The sequence below is a fragment of the Macrobrachium nipponense genome, chromosome 42 (assembly GCF_015104395.2).
Source record: "Macrobrachium nipponense isolate FS-2020 chromosome 42, ASM1510439v2, whole genome shotgun sequence".
Taxonomy (NCBI): domain Eukaryota; kingdom Metazoa; phylum Arthropoda; class Malacostraca; order Decapoda; family Palaemonidae; genus Macrobrachium; species Macrobrachium nipponense.
In genome coordinates, this window is record NC_061103.1 from 36,120,339 (window position 1) to 36,135,618 (window position 15,280).

The 15,280-nt window shown below is 46.1% G+C and overlaps 1 protein-coding gene across 6 annotated transcripts in view; it reads right to left on the reverse strand.

The window, feature by feature from the left end:
• Positions 1-14,305, reverse strand: part of LOC135213109 (transmembrane protein 94-like) — a 137,509-nt gene extending 123,204 nt beyond the window's left edge. For 2 of the 6 annotated variants that reach the window (XM_064246995.1, XM_064246993.1), the window contains exons 1-3: positions 14,009-14,304; positions 13,687-13,823; positions 13,115-13,308 (exon numbers count right to left, since the gene is read on the reverse strand). In XM_064246995.1, the coding sequence (XP_064103065.1) occupies positions 13,115-13,308; positions 13,687-13,823; positions 14,009-14,193 (516 nt within the window). In that variant the 5' untranslated portion in view covers positions 14,194-14,304. Of the gene's footprint in view, positions 1-13,114; positions 13,309-13,686; positions 13,824-14,008 lie in introns of all 6 variants that reach the window. The other 4 variants (XM_064246998.1, XM_064246997.1, XM_064246994.1 and 1 more) reach the window with 3 other exon arrangements.
• Positions 14,306-15,280: the final 975 nt, after the last annotated feature.

The window sequence follows — 15,280 nt, forward strand, 5'->3', positions numbered from 1 at the left end:
AGAGTAACCTATTCGGCTCATGTCGAATGGTTGCCTCTTGTAGGACATGCTTCCTACAATTCGTTCTAGCAGTGGCAAACTTCAAACATATCCGACTGTACCGTTTGAGTCAGGGCTTTGGTCATGAGCTTAAAAAGCGGTTCTGAGCCATAAGCTATGGTTGCTACCTCGGACATAGCCATAGAGTTAATTGATCTGGCTAATCGCGATTTCGCGTCAAATTCAGCCTGAATAAGGCCATCTGGGAGCCTGGGTAGCTTTTCACCAAACTGCTCCATAGCACAGTCCGGTTTGAGTTTGCCAGCTGAGAAGGTGTTTGGCAAGTCCTCCCACAATTCTCCGGCTGAGGGGAGCAACGGAGATGTGGGATCTGCTTCCTTCAATTGAGGCATGGGTTCCCCCTTCTGGCCGCTGGGATGGTAGACCTCGCGATCTTTGTCAGGAAGGGAACGGGAGCGGGGGTACTCTCATCCATTGTGAAAATGGTAAAGGGACTCTTGAAAGGTTGTATCCTGGTATTAGAACAATTCCATGTCCTCTAAACATCTGAGCCATTCTCTCTGAGCCTGGTCTCGTGAATAGAGGACTGTCTCCTTTTGGTACCCTATCATCCCGAACCATGGCTGAAGCTGTAAGCCTTGCGTAGCCTATGAACGGAGGCTGGAGGTCTTCCGGGAAGAACTCGAAGTCCTCTATCCTTCGAGTTCCGAATTCCGGTATGGAGGGGAAATGAGACCGTCTGGAAGGGGGCGTATGACGCTACTCTCCATGGATTGTTCATCGAGAAACGGAGGTAGCGAGTCATACGGAGGAAGCTGAGTTTCCACTCGTATTGGAAGTGAGGAGAGGCTAGAGGGGCTTCTCTCAGTCCGGCTATAATGGAGTCCTGGGAAGTAATCCTATCCGACAGACGAGAGATCATTTGTTCCATGCTACTCTTTAGGGACCCAACCAGGTCGCCCACCTGTTGCAACAGGCCAGCATTGGAGTCCAAGGCCGGAGCTGCTGCGGAGGTGGAGGGGTGGCTCTGAATCGAACCAAGGGTAGCGGAACTGGTGACTCTGCCGGGGTGCGAGATCTCTCTCTGGAGGATTTACTCCTCGAGGACTTAGAGCCGGAGCTAGAAGCTTTAGACCTGTCTGCTCCGGGATTCCCAGCGGAGACTTACGTGAGGAGGATGACGCCGAAGTCGACTTCTTAGACGACGACGACGTCTTGTAGTCAAGGATTTCACTGCTTGACCCTTGACCTTAGGTCTAACCGAAGCGTCAGGAGGAGTATATAATTCATCACCTGTAAAGCCTTGGAAGGATGGAGAGGTTGCAGGAGTAGAAGAAACAGTTACACCCAAGGGTGACCCTTGGGTGTCCACCCTACCTACCTCGACCAACAGGTCGTCTACACCTACCATAGGTTCCACACTTAATATCTAAAGTCGCGACGTCCGTGGAGATATCCTGGTCTTGATCAGTTAATGAGGCAGCCAGCTGTTGTTGGATGAAGGCGATAGTAGGGGACCGCCTCTACTGGGTCGACGTATCCTGTCGCCTTGCCTCCGGGGAAGATTAACAGCGCCAACCGCTTCTCCAAGATGTAGGGCATACCCTTGGCGGCATTCTTCCCAAAAACCGCCGACCCAGGCCCGCAGGGTTGCCAGTGCGGTATCCTTCTTCACTGCCGGCGCCTGGAAGAGAGGGCGTAGATTAGATTAAGAATCACTTAAAACTAAAACTTAAAATATAACTTAAAACTTAGATGCCTTAAGTTAAAGTGGATGAGAAAACTTAAGCACTAAAACAGAAGCGGAGCAGCTACCGGAGATGGAATACTCACCCCTTCTAAAAGCTGGCTCACCAGATCGTAACATATGGTACACGTCTCATGGTACCAGACCTGGATGTCCCCGTGCAGAGTCGCGCATGGAGCATGGGACCGGCAAACTTTGTGTCCACATGGGTCCTGAAGTGTGGCGGCGCATCCCGGATGCTCACAGTTGGTGGCCTGTAAGTGGGGAAGAGACATGAGTATCTTAAAGAATAACACTTACAGGCTAAAGGACAAGAACTTAACCTCCGTTGCATGCCGGAGCTCGGAAAAATTTTGGGCATAACCCTGCCTCGCCTGAATAGGCTATAATCCCGGAGATATCCGGTAAGACATGTAAGGGAGGGGGGGAAGGTTTAAGGTACTTAAGATAAACTTATAGTTAATCTAATAACGCTTAAACCTAAAACTCAAACGAACCGGACCAAGTCCAGTGCGTAGCGGAGTGTAGTAACTCAGCAATACGGTAAGGTTAGCAGGGACCCACTGTATGTTCCGGTCCACTCTACTGGGAGGACTAACATCTTCCCGCTGGATGCCAGGACTCCGATCAGGAAAGGAGTCCTAGAAAGGTCGGGAAGAGCGAGGAGACATACAGGCTCGAGCGAACCGGAGCGACAAGGAAGCAACGGATGGGGGGAAAGGCCAGTACCCCCCCACCACATCACCACCGGGCCGGACCGAGAAGCGAGAGGTCGCGTCCTTCTGGGTCTGTCCCCGTCTCCCTCCGGCCCCTCCGCCTGGGGGGGTGGGGGGGGAGGAGGGAAGCATGCTCGGGTATGTGGAGCGAGCGTGGGCAGACCGACCCACCCTCCCCCGACTCTATGAAGACGGTAGGAGGGGGAAGGACTGGCAGGCGTCTGCGTCTCGTGATCGCGTAGTGACCACGAGACGGTAAGACTAAAATAAGACACTAAGCCTAGGACCAACCAACTGATCAGAGAGATGCTATCGTTGAAGCAACTGAACTGAAAAGCGGTAGCATGGAGACCCACTGGGCCGCCAAAAACCGACTGAGCAGAGAGATGCTATAGGGAAGCAACCGAACTGATGAGCGGTAGCATAGGCTCAAAGAGCCAGGACCTAGGCTAAGCCAGACGCCTAACTAACCTAACCATAACAAAATACATGGTATAATTAAATAAAATAAAAGAAAGAAAACAATATAGTAGGAGAAAAAATCCAGGAGTGTACGACTAACCCGAAGGAAAGTCTACCACTCAAAGCTAGTCAGAGGCCGATACTAAGAGCCGGGACTAGGGTCTGGAAAGAAGAAGCCTACATAAGGTAAAAGACATGGCATGCATGACAAAACCTGAGTAGACAGTACCATAAGTAAAACGGATAATAAATATAGAGCGTACATAGATAAGGGGATGTTTCTAGGTATGGGAGACGAGAACGAACCCACCACGCGGCAGAACCATGCTGCCATGCTTCCGACCCCGAGTTCGTATTTATACCTAAAAAACGGCAAAATACTGACTGAGGGCCGGAAAAAAAAAACCAACTAACCATAAATACTGAGTACTTAACTTAGCTGCTGCATAGCTGCACGCTCCATCATAGATAATCCAACGAAAAGGCACAAAAAACACAGAGGAAAAGAAAAATATCACGTGTGACTCGTGTGCGCTAACTGAAAAGGATGGCCACCAGAGGCGCAGCAGTCGGCAGCATGGGATGGAGTAGTAGTAGTACGAGCTGCTCACTCTGTGGGTCGGCTCTCCTCATGGAGGGTTTTTGTTGTGGGAGATTTCTATTGGTATTTGGCTCGTGGTAGTGGTCTCACTCGCCTAGTGTTCATACCGACACCCTCTTGGAGGGTGAGCGAGTCAGTTATACTGACCTTTTCTTTATTTTATTTATTCTCTGGTATGTGTTAGTACATTTACCCTAGAAATAATAGATTAAAGGATATTTCGCGCAGCGACACGAGCTGAGCCCAGAAAACTATTCTTTCCAAACCTCGTAATATCAGAGTTGGTCATTGTTCCTGCCAATGTTCTCAAACATGTTTCCTGAAGTGGAAAAGATTGCAAAAATTCTGATTTTGTAGAAACAATTAGCCACCTGGCAGGTAAGATGTCCTCACCTTACATTTCCCATCTGTAGTTTCCTGACTGACTCTTGCTGGATAAAAGGAATCAACTTCAATATTCTGGGGCATTTTATGAATTAACATACATTTTAAGTTTTCCTTAGTTGAGCACTTGAAAGCATTCATGGCATTATGATGAGTTATAAACTCAATCCAAACCCTCCAAAATGCAAAATCTTTAGTTTCACAATACTTTATGACTTTAATTTCACCAAACCTTCCAAACATTTCCATAAACGTAAAACAATTGAAGTCTGAGGAGAGATTATCAACAAAAAGGATTCTCTCACCACTGCTAGAACTTTCCATAGCCACATTCAAGGTCTTGTCATGGGTCGTCTTTTGTACAACTGAATTTTCTATAGGATTGTCCTTGTCCGTGCCAGAGTCCGAAGAGGAGGGTAGTGTCAAGAGGTCGCATTGTCCGGGGGAGTTTTATCATAGGGTCGTTATTCATTAATCCTTCAGCAGAAATTTGAAAAACCTACTGCAAATCAGGCAGAAAACCAGGCCCCCCACACCAACCCCTCTCTCACCAAAGACACTCAGCAGAGACTGACTCCCATATGTCCACTCCCTACCCTTACCCCGAATGGATAGCTCTACCATAACATGCGTGGCTCAAGTGTAAGCAAAACCCGCTTGATAGGACTGAGGGCATAACTAGTATGCAATCATCCCCATTCATGTTACAATAGAGGGCACACCGGAAAGAATGCCGAGAGTCCTACCGTAGAGACTATACCTCCCCGGATTCCGCAGGCTAGTCCCCCATAGGTAGTTCCGCCCTGATGGATATTGCTATGAAATCATATCAACATCCTCAGGGTCCAAACATACTCGAGAGGCGGACCAAACCTCTACAGTCTCTGCCATTTGGATCAAGAAAGAGCCAATGCAAAAAAAGCCCAGCCCCTGCCCAACCTGTAAGAAGGTTTTAGTGAAGAGGGGGGGGACAGCTAGGTTGAGCAACTGAGTTAAAGATAGTAGAAGAAGTGGAAACAAATTTAAGTAAGAGGAAAATTGAGACTTTTGGATTCGAACTGGGATATTTTTTCTCCCAGTTCGAAAGCCCTCTTGCCCGCTATGCATTTTCAGCAGTCAGCTGAAAATGCATAACTTCGTCAAGGCAGTCTCAAATCAAGAGGGACCTGCCACTGCGGAGCTGCCTGTTCCTGCCGAGACAGGAATTGGTTGACTGCCTCCCTGAATCTGCTGATCCACGAGTCTGCGGGGAAGACTCGCCCTGCTACCGTATCGATCAGCATACCCAGGTACTTCATCCTCTGCTTGGGCTCGAGATCTGACTTCTCGAAGTTTACTACGATCCCCAGATTGTGGCAGAACTTGAGGAGTCAATCCCTGTCCCGTAGCAACTGCGAGCGGGAACTCGCCAGGATTTACCAGTCATCGAGATACCTCAAAAGACGCATCCCTGACGAGTGGGCCCAAGTAGACACCAGAGTGAACACTCGCTTGAACACCTGTGGGGCAGTTGAGAGACCGAAGCAAAGTGCCCTGAATTGGTACACCGTCCCGTCGAGGATGAAGCGGAGGTACTTCCTGGAGGATTGATGAACGGGTATCTGGAAATACGCGTTCTTCAAGTCCAGCGAAAGCATGAAGTCTTTCTCCCTGATGGAGTCGAGCACGGAGCGTGCCATCTCCATCGTTAACCAAGACTGGCGAACAAATCGGTTCAGGGGAGAGAGATCTATCACGGGGTGCCAGCCCCCCGAAGACTTCTCCACCAGCAAAAGATGGCTGTAGAAGCCCGGTGACCGATCCCTGACGATCTCCACAGCTCCTTTGCTCAGCATGGCTTGGACTTCCTGCCGAAGTGCTACGTCCTTGGATGATCCGGAAACGTAAGTTTGAAGGTGGACTGGATTGGAGGTGAGGGGTGGCCGAGGCTTGAAGGGTAGTAGATACCCCTCCCGAAGGACGTTACTATCCAGGTCTCCGCTCCATAGCGCAGCCATGTTGCCCAATGGCTCACCAGGCACCCCCCCACTTCCGGCAGCAGGTGACGGGGAACGCTGTCCCTAGCGTTTCCCACCTCTCTTCGAAGTCGAAGGCAGAGTCTTTCCTCTGGGCTTCGATGATGCAATCGTCTTGGCCGCAGAGGAAGCGCTAACCAAACTCTTGGGCTTGGCCGCAGTAGCTCAAGGCTGCCCTCGACAGAACCCTTCGAGACTGCCTGGTGGACTAAACGGTCACTGTCATCAGTGCGCCGTTGTTCCACCGCAGTGTCCACCATCTCTCCTGGGAAGAGAGAGGAGGAACTCCGCACTGGTCCGTTGCGAAGACCCAGAGCCGCCTCACGCCCAGCCGCCCTGGTCACTCGGGTGAGGACTGCGTCCCTACACCGAAGAACCAGGTTGGCCCACAGGTTTGCCGTCTGGTGGGCTAGGTAGGAGATGGCTCTACCTCCAGACTGACACAGTCTCCCGAAAGCCGGGTCACCTTCAGGAGTGATGTTCCCCGAGGTGGCCGCAGCCTTAGACACTGTGAGGGACCAAAAGGTCTAGCCAGGAGACTGCTTGGAATGCCGCCATGGCGGTCGATTCCAAGGCGAGTGCCTCTTGCTGCGAGAACCATAGGTTCTCCGACAGGAGCTGCTGCAGAGACACCCCCGGAATTAGCCTAGCTAGCTCCAGGTTCACCTGTTTGGGCAGCATAGGGTCCTCCGATGGCACGTAGAATCTTCTCTGTCGCAGTAGAGGCGGGGGAAGTAGCTTGGAACCGCCTGCCGCATAGCGAACCCTCCTGTCTGGAGACAAGAGCGTCCACCTGGCCCAGCACCGAGTCAGCCAGAGCAGATCGCGGCAGACCCACCGTCGTCCTGGGTTTCTTCTTAGGACCCCAGAACGACTTGAGCCTGGACGTAGGCTCAGAAGGTGGGAGCGGCGATCCTTCCCTGAGGTCGTTGTGCTGTTGAATCAGCGCAATAACCTCCGAAAATAACCTCTGGATCTCGGGAGTGACTGCGTCCTATGGAGTCAGACTGTCAAGCCCTCCAGCAAGAGCGCCTCCAGAGACCCTCCTCCTTCAGGAGAAGGAACCGCAACAGACCCCTCCTGGTCTCCTCCGGCCACTTGCGCACAAGATCTGGTCGGTCCTAAGACCATGCCAGGCTCGTAGGGTGTCGTGGTGGGACCGTGAGGAGCGCGCTCCCCACGATCACTCCGGTTTGCCTCGCTCTTCCCGGTGTAACCCGAGGAAGTTGAAGGGATCGGAGAGGAAGACCTGACGCTCCCCCCTCACCCACCGGCAGAAACGGTGTGCTGGGGGGGGGGTGCAGGCGATCACCAACCGCTGCAGGCCTGGTCGCGCAGCTCTCCGGGGGAGAGCGGCTGGACCGAGAACAGCGGCTCCGGTCCCGAGCATCAGAGGAGCTGCTGCTGGTCCCCCTACCTGCCTGGTCCCGGTGGGAGCGGCGGTCAGGTGACCGGCAGAGTCTGCTGTCGTGGTGGGAGTGGGGCCTGTCTTCACGGTGCGTCGTGCCGCTGGAGACCGGGGGAACCTCTCCCTTACCTCAGCCCGTAGCAGGTCTGGGACCTTCGCATCAACCCTGGGTGCCAGTGAATTGCTACGAGAGTGATCGCTGGTCTGGTGGGAGTCACCTGAGCGACTCTCACCAGTCTTCCGCTCCATGCCTTGGTCCTGGCGCCGAGCGAACTCGGAAGCCTGAGCCTTGGCTGCACGGTCACCCGCAGGCAACCGCACACCCGGTACCTCTCGCGAACGAGAGGCCGAGACGGAACCTTATGTAGCGGCAGAGCCCCTAGCACCAGGTGAGGAGGTACCGGTGTTAGCCGGTACCCCTCTGGTCCCTGTCTTCTTCCTTGCGGAAGGAGAGACGGGCCCCGCTCCCGAAGGAGCAGGAGGACCAGCAGAAGACCCCCCCATCACATCGGAGTGAGACGGGCCCTTAGAAGTTCCAGAAGGAGACTTCTTAGGGGGGGAGGAAGCGGCCTTTTTCTTCCTCAGCTGTGAAGCCTTGGAGGAAGAGGCGGCAGCAGACGAGGAATAAAAAGACGAAGACGACGACGACACCTTCCTCCTCTTCCTCTTCTTCTTCCTCAGCTTCCTCAGGACAGTCGTCGGGTCCTCCATCCAGGACGGAGCCGGGGCAGTTGCCGAAGCAACACGGCCCGGCTGCACCTGTCTGGAAGGACCTACGACTGGAGCAGCAACACCACAAGCAGGAACGACGTTGGCAGGGGTTGGTCCAGGTACAGCAGGTACGGCAGGCATGGCAGGAACGGTAGGTACAGCAGGAGGCGGGGCAGCGGCCAGCGACATCCTGGGTACTGGCGGCATGCTGAATGTACACAAGGTGAGGAGGGGCGGCATACCCTAGGGTCGAGACGGTGGTAGTGGTGGTTACTGGACCGTGCGTTACCGGTGCAGAGCCACTCGCCAGGTGATGCAACAGCCCCCGAACACTCGGTGTCCCCTGGAGACCCAGCGAGAACCAAACCTGGCTGAGGTCGTAACCCGCGGCAGGCACATTGAGGAGGCAAAGGTCGAGTTAGTAGGGGGGTTTCCCCCTCGCCCGGGGGGAACAAGTCCCACCCCGAGCGAACGGAAGACCCCGAGTACAACGAAATACAGTGGGGCCTCGTTATCCACGGGGGATAGGGCCCAGAACCCCCCGTGATAAGTAAATACCCGTGTTATCCTGATACCCCCCTCAAAAATTGCTTAAAACTGCCTACTTTAATAGTTAACCCACCCAAGACCACTATTCCAATGTTTATAACTGCCTACTTTAGTTCAAACACCAAATATGTTTTCAACTATCACCTAAAACTAAATTCAAGACAGTTTTAAAGTTATTGTACAAAATTAGCCTTAACAAATAAATGTAGTATATGTACTACTGTACATATGTAGCCTACTAGCCTAGGGATTACAGCTAGAAGCCTACATACACATGGTGGGCCTCTTTTTTTTTACAAGGAAAGAGAGGATGAGTGGTAAGAGAACTATCAAAATTATGTAAATCATATGGGTACTCACCAACAATCTATGTTGATAAAAGATGGCGACGATTTTGCAGTGCAATCCAGTAATATAATAACGATAATGCTACCAGCAGTATGCAGCGAAACATCTCTTCCCTTCGTCACAACACGTTAATAGTATATTCCACGTAAAAACCTTCATCTGACCTTTAGGCGTCTTTCCATAAGAGTAAAAGAATCAGGGCTTTTTGGATGCCACATAATTAACTCGTTTATATGGGTACAATTTAAAGAACGCGCCGCACACCACATTTCATCACAAACAACAAACAAACCTTGGACAAACGTGAGTAGGCAGTGTTGCCAATGGGAATGGCAATTTCTTGCTAGATTTGTTCCATAAAGGCTAAAAAAAATCACATACCGTATATACTCGAATAACGTGCAATCTCCCATATCGTGCGACCCCCAAATTTTTCCCATTTTCAAAAACTAGGTTTTTTTTTTTTTAGTGTGTGTTTTGTCATGTATCTCATGTATCATGCAAGTTCATAAGGTTGGTGGTTTAGCCTGCTAATGGCCGAGTCATTCAGATGTGTGCTGATGCCTAGTCAAGTTACGGTAATTTTCTTATTAATCTCGGAGAATTGAATAGAAAATCTCAAGATTAAAAAAAAATCCCAAGGATAATAAAATAATTGTAAAAATAACACGCCTTAGAGTCCTTAATCATTCTCTCTCTCTCTCGTCTCTCTCTCATCTCTCTCGGTCTCTCTCTCTCGTCTCATTCTCTCTCTCTCTCTCTCTCTCTCTCTCTCGAGGAATAAATACGTACGTACTGTAATTTGAGTCTTTCACCAACGGGTATCAGTAAATGTGTAGACATTGTGTGCGTGTTTAAAAAAAATGTGCAGTACACACACATTCCGATGTTTCAGTTTTTGGAATTTTTCAGATTTCGGAAATGTGAGGTCAGATGCATAATCAAACAAACACCACTACTGCAGCAAAAACATTTTTTCCCTTTATGTTTTTCATTATTGTTATTTATTAATTACAGTTAAATAAATATTAATATAATACTGCTAAATGAATGCGAGATAATTAAGATCACCTATAATAAAATAGTGGGACAATTAATACCATATGTTCACTAATAGGTATTATTTTCAAAACAAACATTCCGTAAAACACAAAAAATATATGTACATAACAATCAAAATATAATAATGTTTTGCAGTTCAACTTGTGAATTTTAACAATAAGTATGACTATATAATATATTTTCACCATATCGATCTTGAAGTTGAAGAGTCGTAAAATTCTGAGGATGGTCCGGGAAAAGGATTTGTACTTTGTGATTACATATCGCTACAACACCATGTGGTATTTTCATACCACTATATTGATGACGCATCACTACGACACACTGGTGTTTTTCATCTATCCCGGCGACTAACAACAACAAAATTTTTGTTTGTTTTATCTTCCAAGTAGTACGTACGTAGTCCAGTGCACAGCTGTCGTCTGATCACTACTCATATGATTAACCTTGTATATAAAAGTATGTGTATATAACTGTTAACTTTGTATATAAAAGTATGTGTATATAACTGTATGTAGTATTTGTATACGATGTAAATATGTATAGCCTAGTATTTATGCATTATATTATTAAAGTGTTTGAATGATGCTAAAGTATTTCAATATCCCCCGAGGAAACAGTAGTAAATTTCCCACCCCAACCAATGCAGTTTGGGTACATATGTATATCTAAGATGACTTAAATTATAAAAGCCTTTTATGTATAAGCTAGCTTTTGCAACAACACATATCTTACGAAAAATTACTTACGTGAAGATGGTTTTAGTAGTACAAATGATAGTTATTGTATCGTTAAAAATATCAAAAGTGAACGAAGTCGCCAAAGTCGATTCTATGTCATGTTTTTCCTAAACGCGTTGACTAAAAAGGAGAACGTTATTTTGGTTGTTTTATCACTGCCACAAACCCATAACAATGCAGTGTATGTATGATAATTCTAAACTATTATTCACTACCAAAATAACGATGATATTTTGTATTGAAAATTAATGTTACATATATTCCGAACATTATTACTACGTAGCATGAATAGTACTATAAATATTTTGAAAGATAATCTTGCTGTGAACGCTACCATAATTTGATTTTCATATACGTACTTACATTTTGTCAGCTGGCTGGCTCGCATAAATAAAAATTGATTTCACGATATGGAATTACTCCACGAATAGCCTTTTTATTATGAAGATATGACGACTTAAAGGAGAACGTTATTTTGGTGTTTTATCACTGCCACAAACCCATAACAATGCAGTGTATGTATGATAATTCTAAACTATTATTCACTACCAAAATAACGATGATATTTTGTATTGAAAATTAATGTTTACGTATATTTCCAAACATTATTACTACGTAGCATGAATAGTACTATAAAAAATTTCGAAAGATAATCTTGCTGTGAACGCTACCATAATTTGATTTTCATATACGTACGTACATTTTGTCAGCTGCTGGCCTGGCAATAGTAAATTGAATTTTCACTGGATATCGGAATTACTCCACGAATAGCCTTTTATTATGAAGATATGACGATATAATATAATAAGGTAAAAAATGCTTTTATGTATTTCGTTTACGCTTCATCGCCAATAACAAACAGCAATACTTACGATAATCTATGACAAATAGCGTTTGTATGACTTCATTGTTCAGAGAAGTTATATACGAATACTGCCAAAATAATAATGAAGTTCGAATTAACTTTAGCCTTAATGTTATTACTACTGTAATTACACTACCACTACTATTAAAATTTCTAAAAGTTTATCAAACAAAAAATGTCGCTTTGAACGCAACCGTATACATAAACCATTTTCGTACGTAAAGGTATATGCTTACATTTTGTGGCTGGCCACTCCAACGATAAGTTGAGTGCAATGATGTGGAATTATTCTTTGAATAGGCTATTTATGAAGATATGACTATAATATATATGGTAAGAATGGTTTTATTACCTTTATTGTCAGTTAATATCATAATGTGAATGTTTGTGTACGTTGGTGGTTATCGCACTGCAACTACGCTTAGCCTACCAATGAACGTCGTACATAAACCTTGAATAGGCTATTTATTTCGAAGATAGGACAATAATATATTAGGTGAGAATGGTTTTATTACCTTTATTGTCAGTTAATATCATTATATGAGTCTTTAAATGAATGTTGGTAGTTATCGGACCACGGCCGAGGGTTAGCCTACCGAAAAACATCGCATACGCAACACAAAAAACCCGCGATGCAGCGATTCATACCAGTGATGTAACATGAGAAACGGTCCAAGAAAAAACCCGTGATTAACTGGATCCGTGAATACTGATCCGTGAATAAGCGATGCCCCACTGTATCGGGGAATCTCGCCCCCTCCTCTACGCTCGACGGATCGGGCGAAGAGAAGGAGCGAGAAACCGCCCTCCCGAAGAGGAAGGAGCCATACATGGGAGTTGAGATGGAGGGAGGAAAGAAGACGACGTGTCCGTGACCTAGAGAACTTTCTGATGACTCCCTGGCAGGCTTACGTCGCTTCGTCCTCCCCTCATATCGCACCCACTGCTCCTCCGACCACAAACAACAAATATCACAAGGCTCGGTGCAAGAGCATTCGCGCCCCCGACACCGAGCACATAATTCAAGAGGGTCAACCTCAGGAAAGGAGCGGAAGGCCCCTCACTTACGGCCCTCCACACCAGGGCATAGTCTGCGGCTGATGGGGGAGCGTGGGGAACTCTCCAGCTCATGAGAATCCATATTAATAAAAAAAATACGACGAAAGGCGGGCAGAGAGAAGTGGAGAACACGTCCATCACCCAGCGCGGCCGAAAGCAAAGTGGTTCTTCACCTCTCAGTCGCACGGTGCACTGACTGTCGGACAAGCAGTTAACTACCGAACTTCCTTGTTTGAAGCTTACGACCGGTTCCAGCCGCTGCAAGTTACATTCCTATTGTTTAAGGACCGATGGTTTGTATTGCGTATCAGAACAAATTAAAATCAATTCCTCATACCACATAACAAAACCCTAGATTTCTCATGTCATGAACACAAATGCAAGATAATTTTTTACAATCTCCACATGGCAATCAGTAAACAACTGCAACTCAGGATATCAGCTAACCTGTATGGCTTTACACCTAGCTGGTACCCGCTGACCCGGCTTCAGGAAAATGACATCCCCGCGGACTAGCAGCGACCAAGGTAGGTTAACTATTGATCCATCTCGCTTTGTCCACTGCAAGGTTATGCACGGGGAGAGAGGACTGTGCAGATGGGGATAGTTCTCCTCGCACCAGGCTGCACTGGCTTGAACTTCTGCAAAGGGACGCAGTTTGTTTCATGAAAATAATTGCATGTATGGTCATACTTTTGACAAGTCTTCTAGGATACAATTTTGATATGAAAAATTGTATTCATCAACGTATGGAGGAAATTAATTTTAAAAATAAACATCCAGGAAAGCAAGAGGAATTAGACTATAAAACTTAGGCCAAAGGCCAAGTGCTGGAACCTACTAGGCCATTCAACAATGAAAATAATCTTGAAAGAACTGTTAGGAGATGGAAAGTAAGCTGGAGGAAAGAGAATAAGAACATAGGTACAGTACCAGGAATGAAAGACGTTGCAGTTAGGTCTGAGGGAATGCTGAAGAGCAAGTTTTTGGATGTGCATTATCTAAACCTGTTCATTTACCTTTGAGATCTCTCAGAAGATTGTGTGTCTGTTTTGAAAGCTCCTTGTGCCTGAGTCTGGTATCCCACCATACCAAATAAATGTTGAATATCACCATCACAAATATAAAGAAGCACTCCGCAGGGAGATACTGATACCTGGAAGTGAATGTTGAAGAGTGAATACAATACTCCTTAAGCAAAAGCTATTAATGCAATGATACAACCTTAAACTGCAGAAATTCCTTTAACAATTATCTACCCATGCAGAAAAACCAAGAAAAAAATCAATGAATGATCATAAACAGAAAGACAATTCTCAAATCAATATCTTGAAAACATACCTGGGATCATTACACGTAATGTAAGCCACTAAAAGAAGCACAACTTCTACTATGAGGGCGACAGCAGATGTCCATCGGAAAACCGAGAGGTAGCTTTTGTGATGAAACGCTTCATAGAGTATACTCTTCTCACCTGTACCTTTGTCTCTAAAAAAAATGAGGAAATAACATGATACCAAGATCATGAAGTCAAGTACATTACCAAACTCAAAGTATACATCATAAAATGGAAAACTAAATTGTTAAGTTCAATTCCTCCACTCTGTTTCCAACTTTTCTCAAGAATTGTTAAACACAAGGAAGAACCAAGTGATAAAAAACAGAAAGTTGTAAGCAAAAAGGAAGAACCAAGTTGAAATTCTGTAGAAAAAAAAAAAAAAAAAAAAAAAAAAAAAAACCTGACACGTAAAGTAAAAAAAAAAAGGAAAAAAAAAAAGTTAAAAATCAAAAAATGAAAAAAAAATTAAATAAAAAAAAAAATTTTAGTTTTAGTTTTTTGTGAAGTTAAGTGTTACAGTTTTGTTAATGTGTTTCGTAAAATGTTATTGTTATAATACAATTAAGTTTGTTCATACTTACCTGGCAGATATATATATAGCTGTATTTTCTGAAGTCCGACAGAATTTAAAAATTCGCGGCACACGCAGTGGGCGGCCAGGTGGTAGTACCCATTCCCGCCGCTGGGAGGCGGATATCAGGAACTATTCCCATTTTCTATTCATATTTTATCAGTGCCACTGTCTCCTGAGGGGGAGGTGGGTGGGCACTTTAATTATATATATCTGCCAGGTAAGTATGAACAACTTAATTGTATTATAACAATAACATTTTGTTCATGAAACTTACCTGACAGATATATATATAGCTGAATCCCACCTTCGGATGGTGGGAAGAGACAGAATAGGATTTTTGGGAAACTAAATTAAGTAGATGATATACATCTTGGTTCCTGACCTGTTAGCATAGCCGACTTCGTGATTACTGTCACCAAAAGTCTGCTTCTGGTTGTTACTAGAGTTGCCAGCGAGGTAGAGGACCTGTAATGCTGGTGCGCTCTAGATGATCTAGTCAACGGGGTGTGACCACAATGTGAACTAGACCATATGACCATACTTCTGAGGGCACCGAAGCTAAAACCACCACCTGACCTAACCTATCAAAGTTAGTTCCATAACTTCTAGGCTAAAGAAAAGGAACGGCGCCTCAAGCGACAACCCTTCAAAGTTAAAGCACACCTATCCCTTTTCTATAGGATAGGATTCGTGTTGCTTC